Here is a 12,392-nt window from a genome sequence, read left to right as displayed (position 1 = left end):
AAGATAGAACCCTTATAGATTCGAGGTGGTTGAGGACAACCTCTTTGCAATTATTGACTGATCACAAAGCTACAGGGACACAGAGTTCACCCTTAGGAAACCAAGCTTAAAAAAGAATATAACAAAAATGCTGACCAGAGAAACCAGCCGTACATCATCAGATGACATATTTCACAGATTTAGCCCAGGCGGGTTAGTAAATAAATTAAAAAATCAGCAACAGTTACCTTCAGGGGAAAAGTCAGAATCCAGAATTGTTATATTTCCAAAATGTCCAGTTTTCAACACAAAATTATGAAATATGCAAAGAAAAAAATCAGTCAATATAAACTGTCTCTTAATATCTCCAGATGTTGTAATTAACAGACAAGACTTCAAAGTAGCTATTATAAATATGTTCAAAGAAGAAAAAGAAACCATGAATAAAGACAATGGAAATTGTGACAAAAATGAACAAACTAGTGATTTTCAACAAAGAAGTAGAAATATAAAAAGAACCAAATGGAAATAATTGAAATAAAAAATTCACTAGAGGGACTCAACAGCAGATTCAAGATGGCAAAAGAAACAATCAGTTAACTTGAAGATTGATCTATAGAAATTATTTAATCTGAAGAACAGAGAGAAAAAAAATCAAAGAAAAATGAACAGAGCCTCAGGGACATGTGGGGCAACATTAAGAATACAAAAAAAAAAAACAAAAACACACAAAAAAACCCAACATATACATAGTATGAATCCCAGAAGGAAGTGGAAAAAGAAAGGGGTGGCAGAACATGCTTAATAAAAATATTTGCAGATTTAACACAACATACAAAAAAGATTATGTTCAGAAATAAAAAGGACATGAAAGACTGATAAATGCTCCAACATGGATGAACAAGAGCATTATGAAAGCATTGTGAAAGTAGCCAGATGCAAAAAGACCACATATTGTGTGATTCCATTTATAGAAAATGTCCAGAATAGGCAAATCCATAGACAGAAAGTGTATTAGTAGTTGCCAGGTGCTGGGGGGGAGGTTGAATTGGAAGTGACTGCTTGATGGATTTAGGGATTATTTTTAGGATGATGGAAATGTTTAAAAACTGGATGGTGGTGATGGTTTCACAACTCTATAAATGAACTCTATAAATGTTATATAAATTATGTATCTAAATAAAGCAGTTTAAAAAAGAAATAGTAAACCAACAACAGAAACAAAACAAAAAGATCAGTAACAATTGACTCCCTGAATATTATTTTTTCAAAACAATAGATAACCTAGGATTGCTACATTTACAGTTGCAAAAGTCATTAATTAATAATCATAACTGTATAAATTGTTTTGCAGTTTACATGGGGCTTTCATATATTTCATATATTTTATTGGAGTCATCTGCCAGCACTCTGGGGGAGGAAGGTCGTTTAGCCTTTATTATGCAAAAAGGAGAAGAGGTTAGCTGATTTATCCAATGCCATACAGTAAGTGACACAAGATGGGCCCAAACTCAGACTTTCTGACTCCAAGTTCAGTGCCCTTTCTGCTATATTATATCAACCCCACTCTCTGTGGTAGCAACCCAATTGCAGTTACATTGTACTACTCCCTGTAGGTAAATATGGAAACTTAGATATTGGAAGAGGGAATCACAAAGGTGAAAATTACAACTCAATGTGTGCTGTGTTCTTACTGGGCATTTGTTGGTAGGGAGACTGAGGAAGTCTAGTAAACTTCCGGCTTGTGGCCTGGAATGGTGCAGAAATCTGTATCAAACTGATCACACGTTGACCCAGCAACACCAAGCCTGTTCTAGGCCTCTTTCCTCTGGGTGTCTAGTAAAGGCAAAATGCGGTAGGCAGGAGAAATTGTGTTGGAGATTTATACCCAATAGCGTTTGCAGAACAGCCATGGTTTTATAGGTTTACTGGTATCACTCATGGCATTGTAGGACCCTTCCACTTAGATCTGAATTCCTCCTTTCCTGGGCATCTTTATGCCATCCTTGTCCATGAAGCTTATTCTCTTTGTTACATATGCAATACCTTTCAGATGCTTTGTAGGATCTAGAAGCCACTTAGTCTCCTTCTAAGCTGCTAAGCTGCAAACTAAAATCTTGCCTGAGTTTCCCACTCCGGTTCCAGCAGCTTCCTCTGAATCTTATTTCGAAGAATCTGTGACCCTCATAGCAAAGAGATTAAGAGTACAGGCTATGGAGCTGGACATTTTGGATTTGAATTCTAGCTTCACTAGCTGTGTGATCTTGGTGAAATTACTTTACCTTTCAGTGCTTCTGTTTCTTTATCTGTCAATGAGGAAAACATATCTCATTATGAAAATTTTGAGGATTAAATGCAATCATGGATGCATATTGCTTAAAAAAGTTCCTGGATCTTCTTTTTAGTCGTTTTACTTCTGATAATAATAATAAGGAGGAGGAGGGCGAGGAGAAGAAGGAAGAAGAAGAAGGAGAAGGAGAAGAAGAAGAGGAAGAATTATTATTTAAGCAAGCTGAAAACTTGAACTTATACTACAGGCTTTCCTCTGGTACTTGTTTTTTACAACTTTCAATCATATTATTTTCATGTGCTAGCCATACCAGCCCTGTGAGGCTCATACGATTAATGATATTAGGTATTTTCCCCACTTTACAGAAAAGAAAATAGTGGTACACTACTTTGTCATAAAGCTGGGTCTGGAACACACATTTTAAGATTCTCTCATAGGGCTCTTTCTAATACAGCCTGCTGTCTTTAACATAGTTAGCATTTGCCCAAAGGAGCAAAATACTTGGTGCAAAACTCAGCAATCATTATCAACCCCTGTATCCACCTCTACAATTAAGTCACTAAAGGGTCTACATCTTTGTAGCATATGTTATGCTAATTTGCTTAGCTTCTTTTCCACCTAATATTTAACATAATTGAAATTGAATTTCAAGCAGTAAGTAGTGAAAATGTTTCTGCTCCCAATTGTTTTACATGAAACTTGAGAGGGTTACTGATAAAGTGCGAATTTCACTGAACTAATGTAGAAGATGGGTGGCAACAGAAAGCTATGATTAATATTTGCTATTTGCAAACTATGGAAGAAAGTGATATCTCTGGTTGTTCAATGTCATAGTTAAAGCCTATTACTTTTCAAGATACTGTATTAAATTTGATGCTACATTTTGGATAAGTGTGTTAATGCTAAAATTACTATGAAATTTACACCACCCCAGTGGATTTCATTGTAAGAAAAATGAATCGACTGTGATTGTTTATTTGGGGAAATAAGCAGCTATTGTTCTTCTCCAAAGAGTGAAAAGACTTTTATACATTGAGTTACCTTCAGTTTTTTTGAAGAGTGTTCCCCATATTAAGTGTTTAGCTGATTTACATAATCTGCCACAAAGGATATTGAGAAGTTATAAGAGAAAGATAATTTGAAATTACTTCAGGTAGTTGTTGGAGTTCCAAAAGAGGGATGGTGTGATGCAGATAGATGTCGCTGCAACTCAGAGATGTATTATTATTTTCAAATTACTAAGGTATAGAGATGTGCTAGGTATTTGTACACAGTTTTTAAAAAATCCCTGCCTCAACAAATTTGAAATATGAACCAGAGATTCTAGGCCCTCATTTTGGCATGTGGTAAGCTGTTGCCATTTACCTAATGGGATATTATGAAATACTCAATAAGTCTTTAAAATTATGATATATATTGTTCCAGTTCCCAAGAACTTTGACCAAACGTCTGTGTGTGTGTGTCTGTGTCTGTGTGTGAGTTTTGGAGTCCAAATTCCCTAAGCAGCAATGGGGAATACAAAATTAGAGTGTCTAAAATAATTGGTCTAGAATTCTAGATGTTTTCCTTTTAAAGTCATTTTCCAAATTAGAGTGTTTTGTGGAGTCTGGCAACAACACCAACTTAGCCATTCACTAATTCTTCTCTCTCCCTGCTTGTCTCATGTGATCTAGCATCCATATCCATAAAAGTGTTTAGAGTTTTTATCCAAAAATAATGAGAAAAAATAGACACAAGAAGCCAGAGGAAAACAGAGCATCTACAGAAAGAGATGTGAGATTAATCATCACTATTTAGTTGTGGAATTAAATGACTTCCATTTTTCTTTTTCAAAATGGCCTAAAGAGCCTGCCGAGGCACTGGGAGGAAATCCACTGCAGCTGTTCTCACAACTGAGTCAAATCAGTTTTAGAGGAATATTTTTCCAGGAGGGACCTTTCATGCTTCCATTGTAAGACTTTAAAAGCGCTAATAGAACAATTAGGTTAAACAAGCTCATGTGAACCAATGCGGTAAACAGAATTTCACTTCAACTCTTGAGTATTATCTCTTTGATATAATAGGATATCTATGTACCACAAAAGCAGTCTACTTCTAAAGGTATCATTTCCTGGATAGAGAAGCCCCATATGCAGTACATAAAATTCTCAGCCTATCTCCTGAAAAATGATGATTTATTTCTCTTTTTATTTACTAAAATGTTATAGCAGTATCCATGAGACACCATAATACCTGGCCAATTCCATAACAAAGCAAACTAGTGCTTTAGGCTTTATGTACCTATCTAGGCTCTCATCATACACATATTAATAGGTTTTCTTTTTTTTTTAAATAATAGAATTCAGTCAAACTACAATTCATTTGGTGTATAAGTAAATGGAGTCAATCAAACAGCTGCTGGGTAGTTAGATACTAACAGATTGTCTTCAGAAAGGCTCTTGGTTTTATCAAGTTTGTCATATTTTTCTAAAGCATCTAAAGCAACTGATTTATGTCCAGCCAGTGATCATGCTTTCCTCTTAGTATAAAGTTCATTCATCTAAAAAGGACAAAAATAAAAAGGGCAAACAACAAACTATGAAAGGCAGTTTCAGCAAATATTATAAAGGCTTAATCTATTTGCCGTATTGTACCAATATAGTTTAATTTTTTAAAAACTCACTAAGGACCCCAGTAGATAAATGCACAAAAGCCATAAATAGTTCACAAAAGAGGATAAAGAATTAGCAAACACATGCAGAGGAAATATTCAACATCACTAATAATCAAGGAAATGCAAAGTAAAAGTGAAGATACCTTTAATTTACTTATTTCAAGTAGACATTAAAAATTAATACTCAAAGTTGACAAGGGTACAGCAAAAGGAGAGTGTTCCCATACATTGCTAATAGCAGGGTAAATCATTATAATCCTCCAAACCTTTTGACTCATTAATTCAACTTCTTGGAATCTACCCTAAGGAAATAATAAAAAATATCAAAGATGTTCATGTTATTTTTATTTGACTCCAGTTAGAATACTTGTAAATAGAAAGGGAAGAATATAAATACCCAATAATAGGGGAATGGGTGTGTAAATTACGGTACATCCACACTACACTGCTATTAAAAATGATGGTTACACAAATTCTACAGAAACATGTAAAAAACATCTACTGTGAAGGAAACAACATGAAAAAAAAAATGTGTATATTATGACTGTAAAGAAATGGGCCAGAATGACAGCAGTCACTCTTACAGGCTGGTAGGATTATGGGGGAGATTCCTCCCTCAATTTTGCAAAGATGCAAGTGATCATGTTACTTTTAAAGCTTCCCCCCGCCCCCCAACATTTCACTACTTAAATGTTTCTTAAGAAAAACAGACAGGTGAGAGAAGAATCAGCCAAGAATTCACATTTACTTCCTAAGTCCAATGTCTTCTGAGTCAGTCAATCTGCATTAAAATAAAAGGTCCTTATTAAGGAAAATTATTGTAATAATTCCAAAGAGTACGATCCCTCTTTTGCTAGCTGTTCTCCAGGTACCTGGTGGCCTCATTTGGTCTTGTCTGGTGTGCTATGAAGGCCTGTTTTCCTTGGGCAATATGCTCTGTACCCTTTAATTTTTTTTCTAGGGTGGAGTGAGCCTTTTTGGTGAAAGCCCCAACAGTTGCTATGAGTAGGACAAGTCTGTTTTCCGATTTGAGAGGGCAGCCATATATGATAAAGAACAAGATATGGAAATAAAGTAACAGGAATAGAGGAAGAGGAAGAGAGGTTATCCTCAATGCATAGATGTATACACAGACCCACGGATTCAAAAGCAGTATTTTACTTAAACTACCCTATAATAGATTGGAATGAGTATGAAGGGTTGGGAAAAGGGAGGGGAAAGAAAGGAAGGCAAGCTGATAGGAGGAGGAGTGATAAATAATGTAAACTTGGCTTTGAATATACCCACCATTTTGGGGGGCAGTCAATTTAAGCTTCCCTTCAATTTCATATACAATCATGGGATTTTAGAGCTGGAAGAGCTCTTTGAGATAATCTAATCTCCTTTTATATTTAGGTAAACTAGAGGCCCCGAGAGAGGGAAGATGATGTACCTTAGGCCAGTATTCCAGGTATTCTTCTGAAAGACAAAGTGGAATAGTGATCAAGAGTGTGGCCTTTGGAGACAGGTTGTATGAATTGAAATCTCAGCTCTCCTGCCTACTAGCTGTGTGACCTTGGGCAAGTCACCTAACTGTTCTGTTCCTTGGTTTTCTTTATAAAATTGGTATAAAAGTAGTACCTACCTCATAGGGTGCTATAAGAATGAAAAGAGGTAATATATGAAAAGCATTTACAACAGTGTCTGGTAGACCTGATACCTGCTAACTGTTGTGAGTTAGCTGCTGCTGGGGCAGCTGCTGCTTTTGTTGTGATAATCCTGCCATTCCAAGGCCAGTGATTTCCCCATACTAAATTGTCTCTCCATAGCCTTATGTGACTAAAGAAATAAACATAAAACCTCCTTGGGTCTCCTCTGAAGTCACCTTGGAGTTTATCTTGTTAGCAAGTAGAAAGTGGAAAACATGAGGGTAAACCACAGGTGGTGACATTTGAATTTATACTATGTGATCTATCTGAATGGATCTTCTGCAGTAGCAAAGATAATTGACTTCTTTGTTTTTTACTCTGTTACATTAGCAGCATGCGTTTACCTACACAATTGCTTTTTAAAAAAAGTTTATCATTATCAAAATAATAGAGAAATTAAAAATTATTTTGATGTGAATTGCATTATATGTACCTTTGGTTTTTCTATGAGTTGATAATGTCATCATCGTGTCTAAATGACATTGGCTTGTCAGTGGACCTCCAGGCACTGAATGAAAAAGTCAATTAAGCAGATATGAACCTATTCTTTACCTTAGAGTATTTAGAACAGCATCTTTTCAGAATTATTGTGTTTTCAAACTTTGTTACATTTAAAATATTAATCTCTTTCTTAATGTTTTACCACTTTTATTTTCAAAAGGTGAACTAGTTTTGAGTAACGTCAAGCTCTGTCTCTCAAGACCTTGGTAAATCTCACAGTTGTATACTTTCACAGCTCTAGGCACACGATTATGTATGCCTCCGTATCATGTGTCTAAAGAGAGCTGGAGTATATCTTCTGCCATCTCTGTCCACTGACGTAGATTTTAACATAAGAAATTGTGGTTGAGGGCCAGGGAACAGGGAAAGATTATTTTCTCTTGGTTTTTACCAATTTGTGGTGTAAGATTGTTTCCAAGGGACACTCAATGATTATAGCTGTGAATAGCTGTGATTAGAACTTCAAGAATGGTTCAGAATGGCTATAGGAATCTCTCTCTCTCTCTCTCTCTCTCTCTCTCTCTCTCTTTTCTCATCTCATTTTCATGTTGCAAGTACACATACTGAGGGAAAGAAGAATGTCTAGATTTCCATACATAAAAATACAGGTGATTTTAACATGATAAATCATAGTAACCAAAGCACAACGTTAGGCATTAGAAGTGAGATGTTTTTCATTTTTAAATTTAACTTTTCAGGTTCGAGTGGTGTAAATTTATAACCAGCTGAGGCTTAAGAGGGAGCATTATTTTGGCCATACCTCTGCTGTGTTAATCCCAAGCAGAGTGAACCAAAGATTTTACTGAAAGAGCAAGTGAGAGATCGGAAGTGTGCTTTAGAAAATAAAATAATATCTATTTATCTCCTTATGATAACATTTTATCAAGCATGTTACTGTTATTTTTAATTATAAGGTCCTTGATTGATATTTTTGCATTATCAATGGCCTTATGTGGAAAATAACTCTCCACCCCTGCTCAGTAAACTTTCAGTCTTTAATGAACAAAGAACTGTATGTGTTGGTTACAGTGAAGTGAAGTGAATTTTATTGATGCCTCCTTTTCTGGGTGAAAGTCCAATCTTCAGCTGCAACAATGCATCTCGGGAAGTCTGCTATTGGTACATTTCTCACTTTGCACTGTTTGTAGCTAAGTCAAGGTCTAAAATCCAGGCAACTGTTTACTTTCTGAAGAATATGCTATGGGAACCTAAGAAGAAAGAGATTAAAATTGGCTTTAGAGGCTCAATGGAATTTCAGTGGTTGTGGTGATGGTATTATTGATGAACAAATAAGCAGTCCTTTCCCAATATCTTCATCTTTGGTGCTCAAACGTTACTTTGTCTTTTTTTTTTTTTGAGTCATTTCATTCTGCTTTGTAGTAGAGTTGTTTATTTATCACTTATATTACATAACAACTGTGAGTTCCTTGGAGGCAGAGACTATGGCCTATTCATTTCTATATTCTCTCTGGCCCCTCTTGTGAGTCTTGGCAATGGTTTATTCACTTCATTTAACAGGTATTGATCAAAGGTCTACTATATGCAAGGCACTGTGCTCATTTTGGGGATATAGGAATGAATAGAACAGATAAAAATATCTACCTTCATAGAGGTTGCATTTTAGAGGGGAGAGACAGGTGGCAGACAATAAACAAAATATACAGTATATCATTTAGTGACAAGTGCTATGAAAGACAGGAAGGAGGATGAGAAATGATACTTTTCAGCGGTTCACAATGAGAGATTGCAAAGGCCCTGAGGTGGAATCGTGCCTGGTATTTTTGGAAACAGCAAGAAGGCTAATACATCTAGAGTGCATGAGATGGGGGAAATATCAGAGGATGAGTTTGGAAACGTTAGGGGAGGGAGAGGTGGACATTGTAGGGGTCCACCTAGGTCATTGTAAGGATTTCAGCTTTTATCTTAAAGGAAATAGGGTGCCATTGCTACTTGGTCATTGTAAGAATTTCAGCTTTTATTTTAAAGGAAATAGGGTGCCATTGCTACTTTTGAGCCAAGAAGAGACATGATACGACTTAGATTTACAAGCTTCATTCTGGCTGGAGTGTGGGGAACGTGCTATAAGGGACCGATGGTGTAGCAGCGGATCAATTAGGAGGCTATTGCAATAATCCTGGTGTGGTAGTGGGGAAGTGGAGAGACGTTGTTGGATTCTGGATATATTTCAATGGTAACACCTACAGGATGAACTGATGGATTGCATGTGGGATGTGAAAGACAGGAATCAAGGATGACTTCAAGTAGTGTGGCCTGAGCAAACAGAAGAATGAAGTTGCCATTTGCCAAGGTGGAGAAGACTATGAAAGGAGCAGTTTTGGGAAGGGAAGCAGTTTTGAACATAGTAAGTTTGAGATGCCTTTTAGATATCCAAGTAGAGACACTGAGTAAGCAGTTGGATATTCAAGTCTATGGCTCAGGGGAGGGACCTATGCTGGAGCTACAGATTGGGGGACTGTGAGTGTATAGTCAGTATGTGAAGCCATGAGATGGCATGAGCTTAGATTATTGTTGAATCATCAGTATATATTCATTTATAATACTTTATCTGCTTTCTCTCCAAGGATGCTCAACTCTGCTGTCAATTCAACCAAGCTAGGTGTCTCCGTGGGCCACTTAATGGAATTTGTAGATTCAGGAGTTAAATAGTTTTTACTAGGTATGTGCCTAGAGTAGTGCTAAGTGGTATGGGGGACATAAAGAGGAATAAGACTCAGAGTCTGCCTTCAAGGACCTGGTTAGGGAACTAAGGCTTCAACTGGTGAAACTTTGCTCATACTACGAAGCATTATGTACCACTGAATGCATATCAGTCAATCGATAAGCTTTATTGAGTGATTTCAGTGTTCTTTTTTCTGTACATGCAATAGAAATTCCAAAAAGTGAGATACTGTACATGATAAAGGAGCCACTATCTAGATGCCTGAAGATTTCTTTGACAATGCATATGGTGAAGAGCTGAAGAAAAATAAGGGAGTCGTTTTCACTGCAAAATAAAATCATGGCATTATTTGGTTTCAAGCTAGGTTTCTTTAACATTGTATGAAAGGACCAAGTTGCAGAGTTGCAACAGTGGATGAAAATGATGATAAAATAATGCAGAGAATGAAAATAAGGACATTTTGACAGGACTTTAAACTTTTCAGAAGACTTTGACATCTCAGGTGGCGTTTGATCTTCTCAAACCACTCTGGGCTAAGTAAGGTGGATAATGCCTCTATGGGTCTTAAGAGCCTTAGTGGCTCCTAGCTCAGCATTCTGTGGGGAAGGGGGGTTCTTTCCGTGATTTATCATGAAGTGTTAAATCTCTGTTTCTAAACCCAATTTAGATCCTGCTGTTCCTACACCAGTATACTCACCAGAAGTGTTGTTTATATCCTCTCGGTACTATGAAGAACAAAAATTTACCACCACCTAACTCATTAAAAATGCTCTGCAAGCCTGAGGCACAGAAGCCACAGTATGAACACAGAGAGCTCAGTCCCCCTTAAGGACACTTTATTTCATGAGCCTCTCTAACTCAGAATCATTCTCTTCCTCAGAGCCCCTTTCTTAAATGCAATATTAAACCAGAGGCAAGTATGTGTTTTTTTCTGAATGTAGTTCTCTTACCAGTTTTCATTTCAGATGTAGGATGTGCTGGGTTAATATTTGTACTTCTGGCCACTTTCAAGTCTTATCATGTTTTTTTAATCTGACCACAGACTTTAACGTTAAAATCATGCACACACCATAGAACAACGCTGTCCTTTATTTGCCTTCCAATACAAATATTTTTGAAGGCTCTCTTTCACCTTGAGTATTTTCTAATACTGCTACCTCCAGCTTAATCCTAACTGCTTGACAAGGTATGCGTGTAACACGGTGTTATTATTGCCTCCGGCTAGCTTCATGTCATCTAGTTTGTCTTTTGCTCCCCTCCTTTGACAGTATTATCAGGACCAATTGTGCATCGGCCAGATGCATTTTCTCACAAAAGGACAAATCTAAGACTTGTGTTTTTCCCTCTTTCTTTCAGGACTGCTTACATTAAAGGAGTTCCTTTTTTCATGAAACTGAGCTTGCTTAATCAGAGATGGAGCAAACAGACTGCAAACCCTATCAGCCTCTGTCAAAAGTCAAGCATGAAATGGACCTAGCTTATACTAGTTCTTCCGATGAGAGTGAAGATGGAAGAAAACCAAGACAGTCATACAACTCCAGAGAAACTCTGCATGAGTATAACCAAGAGCTGAGGATGAATTACAATAGCCAGAGTAGGAAGAGGAAGGAAGTAGAGAAATCTACTCAAGGTATGTTTTTACTGGATTTTTATAGCTAATATTATTTCTCATTAGGGAATGTTTGTATACATAAACATAAGTTTCAAAAACAAATTTGCTGATGTTAACTGGTTAATAATTCGCGCTACTTACATATGCTTAGTGAATCTGTTTCATATGCCAATCCAGCTGACGTTGTCCGATTGTGCATGAATTTGGATGCAACAATCCTCTTATCAGAGCATTCAAAATTTGTCTAATCCTACAAATAGCCATTTACAGACTGAAGGATAAATAATTTATAGTAAGATGAAAAGTAAACAGCTAAGTGCTTTTCAAGCCATTGCCTATATGGGACAAAAGTCTCAAATAAATATTTGGCATCTAAAAGAGCTTTAAAAAGGTTAGTGGGGACTACCAAGCAAAGGTCCAGAAAGTTTGTCCACAGAATGCTGAAACCTTGTGCAACACAGTCCTAAGGGAAGGTAAGAATTGGTTGGACCCCTTCCTACCACAGCCATAATGTGGGGCATATCCTTTGGACAGCCTTGGTTTTTCAATTATGGATTGACAAGACAGTTTCTAATAAATAGAAAACAGGTAGATAGAAATATTATTTCCTTATTTCTTTTCAATTGATAGATACACGGTATTAGACTATTTTAACTACACAGGGAAAAAAAGATACTGACATTGGCACAGGTTACTTTTTTTAAAAAAGAATAAGTCTGTGTTGAGATTTAAAAAAAAATTAATTTGATTATCTAGATCAGTGGTTCTCAAAGCATGGACCCTGGACCAGCAGGAGCAGCATCACCCACAGACTTGTTAGAAAGGCAAATTCTCAGGGACCACAACAAATCATGTAAAGTGTGGTTATTACAAATGAAAATTGCTGTATTCTAATTAGTATTGGAACCTTATGTTAGAAAAGCTTTAAATGGAGCCACAGATTTAAGATATTCATACCAACATTTAGATATACACTAAATGTCTATATT

General features: G+C 36.6%; 1 protein-coding gene across 3 annotated transcripts in view; it reads left to right on the top strand.

Moving 5' to 3' along the window:
* Nucleotides 1-11,204: 11,204 nt before the first annotated feature.
* TENM1 (teneurin transmembrane protein 1) overlaps nucleotides 11,205-12,392 on the top strand; it is a gene marked incomplete at both ends in the record, with an annotated part of 582,495 nt that continues 581,307 nt past the window's right edge. For all 3 annotated transcript variants that reach the window (XM_079727499.1, XM_079727498.1, XM_079727497.1), the window contains one exon: nucleotides 11,205-11,421. In XM_079727499.1, the coding sequence (XP_079583625.1) occupies nucleotides 11,205-11,421 (217 nt within the window). The remainder of the gene's footprint in view (nucleotides 11,422-12,392) is intronic.

The sequence above is a fragment of the Hyperoodon ampullatus genome, assembly GCF_949752795.1.
Source record: "Hyperoodon ampullatus genome assembly, chromosome: X".
Taxonomy (NCBI): Eukaryota; Metazoa; Chordata; class Mammalia; order Artiodactyla; family Ziphiidae; genus Hyperoodon; species Hyperoodon ampullatus.
The sequence above is the reverse complement of the archived record's forward strand: the minus strand, read 5'-3'. Positions and strand labels throughout refer to the sequence as shown.